Consider the following 6,312-nt stretch of genomic DNA (forward strand, 5'->3'; position numbering starts at 1 on the left):
AGACAATTATTCTAATGATATAAAAGAGGGAAATAAATATTCTAATGATATAAAAGAGGGAAATAAATATTCCGTAACCTTCACATTTGAAACTGCCATAGTTAAGGCAAATGTAATTAAAAAATAGTTTTAATTATAGATTATAATTTTTAAATCTAAATGGCAGTTTTGTAAATATTCCCAAAACTCCCCTTTTATACATGTATAGACTAGACAACAATAATAGAAAAAATATTGTTTGATCAATCCATCTTCATTCTGCCGTTAATTTTATCTTTATTCTACAATCAATACTCATAACATATAAATTAATATAGGAATAAGAAGGTGAAAGAGTCATTGAATCAAAAAGACTCTTGGTATACAATAAAATGTTTATAAATACTCTTTACAAGACAATCTTTTCAATCAAAATTCTGAAATTCGTCTACCCATGCTCGATGTTGTTTCAATGGGGGGATCAAAAGCCGGGCACGCCAAAATCAGTGGTGAGCAGGAGATAATGATCTCGATTTTGCGTTTGACTGTCAGTCAAGATAATTGAGAAACGACGTCTCTCTCCGTGGAGGAGCTCTTCGACGCTGGCATGATCGCTGCAGATCCCTAACTTGGTGAGGAGGTTGTGGTCTCAAGTGAGGAGGATAATCCAGGGCTCTTTCTCGCCACTCCATAAGAAAAACAAGAAGACGACCTCACCGGCGGAAAGAGGAAGAGAAAGAAGGCCGATACCGTGGAAACTCTAAGTTATGTTTTTTATTGAATAGTTTAGACAATCACCTTTTAATTTTGTTAATAAATAAAATTGATAATAAATAAATTATTTTTTAATTTATTAAATTGTGTTAGTTAATTAAATTATCTTACTTATTCTATGGACCAATTGATTTAAACATCTTTAACTTAAAATAAATTACATAATATATTATGAAATTTAATAAATACACTAATTGAAATAATTTAAATCATAAAAATGATACACATAATACATTCTTAAATCCTAAAAATAAAAAATCATACGCCAAATCGTATGTTTAATGGAGTAGTATATTTTAGTATATAAAAGTCATGTAATTTAATGAAATAATTATATATTTAATATAAAGTTAATTAGTACTTATATTTCTGTACATCTTTTTCATTTTGAAAGTTGTTTGATTTTATATTTCTATAATACATTTTTTATTTTTATACATTTATGATTTTAGATTTCATACGATAACATTTTTTTTATCATTGCTTAAAATTATTTTACAGTATAAAAACAATGACAAAGATGATTATTTAAATAAATTAATTTTTGGTTTAATATTATTAATAACAACTATACTAATGTTAAAATATATATATATAACTCAAAGTAATAAAACATCTAATAATAGGTTAATTGAAGATATATCATGCAAAAATACAGTAAAATGATTAATTATTTATATGAAAAATAATTGTGCATCAAATAATAAATGAATTGAATATATACATTTCAAATTTATCTTATCACATTTAAAATAGTCAGATCCTAAGAGAACTCATCTTATCTTATCTCATCCTTTATATTTTGTACTAATAGTAGTATTAGTAAATAAGTATAAAATTAATTAAAACACATATTCAGAATGTGATCAAATAATATACTTATATAATTAACAAATATATAAGGAAAATATTCCAAAATTTAGTAGATTGAGAGTGTAATTAATGTTTTTAAATTTATGACTATATTAATTAGTTTTGTAATGTCAGTATACGCGTATGTCTGTGTATATGTATAAAGTATATTATTCAACATTTAATTTTTCATCATAAGTTTTTAATTGTATTTTTTTTATTTATTGGTGATAGTGTTATATTATTGAATTATATATTTTTTAATTATATGTTCTTGATGTGTGTTCACTATTTTTATATTAGATATGTAAACGATTTTCATTATTATTTATGGATTAATTATGATAAATTATTTTTCATTTAATATTTATTCTACATAATTATTTGGTATTATATATATTCTGGAAAAAAATATAATGTGTCGTGCATAGCACGGGAGAGATACTAGTCTTCGTAAACGGTAGAATTCCCCGAATATTGATATGCATTTGAAAATAAAAAAAGACAAATATATAGTATAGTAAAAATTATCATGGACAATTTTTTTTTTGTAAAATTATTGAGATGGATGGATTTTAAATGTAAAATAAAATATTTAAAAACTTCAGTTCCGGTATATCTTTTCTATACTAGAAAAATGGTACAATTTATTGACCAATTTAACGAACAACTTTATTAAAATTGATCGTTCGAAATGACAATTTTTAAACTTTTCAACTAATATTGAGGTTTGATATCAGATCACTAACTGAAATAGTACAAATAATGACTCTAATTTATAGTAACATTGTTCAGAATTTGAGAATTGACATGCAATTCCATTGTTTAAGAACCAATTATAGTATTTATAGATTGAGTGTGTACGTTTTAATATAAAACTATTTCTTTTTGTAAATAAAATAAAATGCTTGCTGTGACTCTCTCATGATGACCATTTTGAATATTCCAATCTACGAAGTTGAAAAAGATGCATCTATGAAGAAATCTTTTTCCTACAATAGACCCCAAATTTGACCAATTTAAAGATATTTTCAGGCATGAAGTAAGTTTGTTTTTTTTTTGTTTCGCTCTTGAGAGTATATAATGAAACGAGGGTGGGAGACAACATGGGCCGAGAAAATTCCAAAAAACGGTGTATTTGAAATAAGGCTTTTTACAAACACATACTCCAGGTTTTATTGGGCCAAGAATAAGCCCAACACGACTGCGTATGGATTTCGTATATTTAGGAGTTTGATTAAATTTGAATTCGCAGGATTTCATGTCTATTCTGTGAAGCTGATTCTCTTACACGAATCTTATAGCTGATTTCATTATCAATTATTTCAGTGGCGACCACCCTTTTTCTTGCGTATTGTATTGTCTCCTCTCCTGTTTCGACTTCCAATTTTCCATCACTGAAATTATTTTGTTGTCGATCATTTCTATATGTTAGTGGCTTCGACGACTCAATAACTTCTTTACTTTCATACATGTCATTGATCTTTTTATTCATATTGATGCATCTATGGACTACGATAGTGTTACACTTTCAGTTTGATGTTCGATTTTCATCATGGATTCCATGGATGTGATTTTTTATGAAATCAAAATTTAAGCCATGTTTGTCAGCCTGTGATGATTTATGGATTCCACAATTAATTGTTTACCGTTTTTGGTCTTACATTCCATTAACCCGTTACATTCGTATTTTATTTTAAAAATAATAAATAATATATTAAATTAAGACTCACCCTCTACCTAGCTTTTTCTAATCATTTTGTATTACATTTTTTAAAAATAATGCCAAAACCAACTAGCTTCAGACACACAGGAGGGAGTAGTATAAATACTGGTATTGGTTTTTGACTCATTTAGTTTCTGTAGTTCGTATCGCACAGGATTACTACCCTCATACTCTCAGTAGTAAAGCAAACCCAGTCAGGCGGAATACCGCCGCAGCAGTTTCCGGCTAGGGATTCCTCGACCGAAACGATGTCGCTTTGTATTCCGGCTGGTGGATTCACCGCTCCGCATCTCCAACGCACGAGCAGAAACGTCGCTATCAAATTCACCGTTTTCGCCAACTTTTCTCCCTCCAATCAGCCGTCGTTAAGGATCGCCGCCGAGAATCCGTTCCGGATACAGTGCGCCGGTCCGGACACCGCGACGGAGAAGACCAGTCGGCCGGAGGATTTCGAGGAACCGAAACTCGACGACGGTGGCGATGGTGACGGCGGTGGCGGTGGAGAGGGAGATGACGGCGGCGGTGGTGGAGAGGGAGAAGACCGCGGCGGTGAAGATGAGTTCGGTCCGATCGTGAACTACGAGGAGGTTTTGATGGAGGCAGAGAGCCGCGGCGTGGTGCTGCCGGCTGATTTGATCGAGGCGGCGAAAACGGAAGGGCTTCTCACTAGGTACTTGGATCTTCAGGTGAGAATGCTTGTTAATAGTTCGGAATTTGAATCAGAAAGCAATGAAATTGCTGCACTTAATTGATTTCACATTGGTTACTGGCATTTTTCGATTGATTTTTGCAGAGTGCAGGCTGGCCGCTAGGGTTTCTAATGAGAAATTGCTCGATGCTGCGGAACCGAATGATGGCTGATCCATCATTTTTGTTTAAAGTTGGAACAGAGGTGAGATTGAGTTTATGCATTTGCAATTGCACAGTACAACAGGGTATGCCTTATGATGCATGTCGATTGTAGTGAGCGAACAATAAGAATACGGGTAGTTATGTGGCATTCCTCGGTTGTGTTTCAGGTGGAATCGGTTGTGTTTCAGGTGGTAATTGATTCTTGTTGTGCAACTGTTGCTGAATATAGAAAAAGAGGGAAGGAGTTTTGGGCAGAGTTTGAATTGTATATGGCAGATTTGTTAGTGGGTATTGTCGTTGATGTTGCTTTGGTTGGTATGCTGGCCCCATATGCTCGTATAGGCAAGAAACAAATACGCGGTGGAAGTGGCTTTCTTGGGAGTATGCAGCTGGCTACTGCTGCTCTCCCCAGCAGGTCACTTGTGCATTTTATAATTATAAATCTTTTTGGTTATTTATTGAAAATAGAAAATATGCAAGGGACTTCCGGGGTAGATACTTATCAATCTCCGATTATGTGAACCCGCAGTCAGATTGATTGTATCTGGATTCAGTGATATTGCACAATCACAACCGTCCGTAGAAAACTAGAAACAGTCTATTTGTCTCAAGATGCTGCATCTTGTTTTTTGGGATATCCCTTCATGAACTCAACCTTTAAAGTTTTTCTGATATTAGCAGAGTAACTTCAAACTCATTTAGATTATGAATTTATTGGTTGTACAGTGTTTTTGAAGCTGAGAGACCAGGAGTTAAATTTTCATTGCAGCAACGAGCTGCTTCATTATTTTACAAGGTACCACATCATGGTCCATTGTTTAGGCAAAAAGTTGATCTTCTCCTATGATCTCTCGTTATTGTTAAAAAGCTAAGCTATTCTGATGGCATTTGATTTCTGATGGGTGATAGTCTCTTCTGAATGTAGGGCGTATTATATGGCGCAGTTGGTTTTGGATGTGGTATTATCGGCCAAGGCATAGCAAATACGATCATGACTGCTAAAAGGTATATAATTCTTCAGTTTGATTTGGGAATAGCAATATCTCCTTGCATAAAATGAATCCCAAACATGCATCATGTGGAGGAATGTAGTTTTCTTAATCTCAAGTCAATAACTCCTACAATCTGTTTTAGTTGATAAATAAATTTCATAAAGACTAAAACTTTGCTGATCCATCGAAAACTTTGCTGCTGTAAGGAATCAATCCTTTTTTATCCATGGGTTTTTCGACTCATCTTTAGATAAAGTTTGTATCAATTTCGAAATTTTTCCTTGGCCGTCATTTCACTTTTCATCTGAGACGATTTTCTGCATAACAGGAGCATCAAGAAGTCAGAGGAGGATATACCCGTGCCCCCCTTAATAAAAAGTGCTGCTCTCTGGGGTATGTTATCAATATCATCAATAAGATATTCGACCTGTTGTTAGTTGCTCGGAAAGCTATAGATTCAGCTATATGATTCTGATAACATCAAATAGCCTGATCGTTTTCTTTAGAGATTACTTATTTCACAGCTATGACTAAGAAAACATCTATGAAAAGCTTCTACTTGCCAATTCGTCCAGAAATTCAAATGTATTAAAACAAGATTATCAGATGTTGTGAGGAAACTGTTATAGTAAGTCAGTTTAGCAGCAGTCTCACATTGTCTGTATATGTTTGCAGGTGTTTTTCTTGGAATTTCCTCAAACGTCCGTTATCAAATTATAAATGGATTGGAAAATCTCGTTGAAGCTCGAATCCCACAGGTTGCCAAGCCTTTCACGGTGGGCATACGGTTCTCCAATAACTATTACGGTGGAGTGCAGTTCATAGAGTGGGCCAAACTGAGCGGGGTTCAATAATTAAAGCTCTTGGCATCTTCACCCATGTACCAAGATGCAGTTGATTTTGCTTCTGCACACATTCAGATTGGATAAGTACTTCCATGCAACTGATGTTTCATATAATATCGACTTCAATTTTAGGGCTTCAAATTTAGAACAAGTTGTATATATTCTATTGTACTGTGTACAGTGTATCTTATGTAAGCATCGCTCTCGCGCGATAAACATATTTGTAGTACAATGTTTTATTTTACCTCAAGAGGTATTATTAACGTCATTAATTTGACAAATTACTTAAAAA

The 6,312-nt window shown here is 33.2% G+C and overlaps 1 protein-coding gene across 2 annotated transcripts; it reads left to right on the forward strand.

The window, feature by feature from the left end:
• The first annotated feature begins 3,451 nt into the window (after positions 1 to 3,451).
• LOC121745464 (protein RETICULATA-RELATED 1, chloroplastic-like) lies at positions 3,452 to 6,312 on the forward strand. Of its 2 annotated transcripts, none has more exons than XM_042139385.1 (7): positions 3,452 to 4,017; positions 4,125 to 4,223; positions 4,351 to 4,598; positions 4,910 to 4,979; positions 5,109 to 5,188; positions 5,504 to 5,568; positions 5,851 to 6,312. In XM_042139385.1, the coding sequence occupies exons 1-7, from the start codon at positions 3,580 to 3,582 to the stop codon at positions 6,027 to 6,029; spliced, it is 1,179 nt and encodes a 392-aa protein (XP_041995319.1). In that variant the 5' UTR covers positions 3,452 to 3,579; the 3' UTR covers positions 6,030 to 6,312. The 2 variants fall into 2 exon arrangements, with proteins under 2 accessions (XP_041995319.1, XP_041995320.1); XM_042139386.1 differs by having other exon boundaries at positions 4,372 to 4,598.

Source organism: Salvia splendens, chromosome 8, assembly GCF_004379255.2.
Source record: "Salvia splendens isolate huo1 chromosome 8, SspV2, whole genome shotgun sequence".
Taxonomy (NCBI): Eukaryota; Viridiplantae; Streptophyta; class Magnoliopsida; order Lamiales; family Lamiaceae; genus Salvia; species Salvia splendens.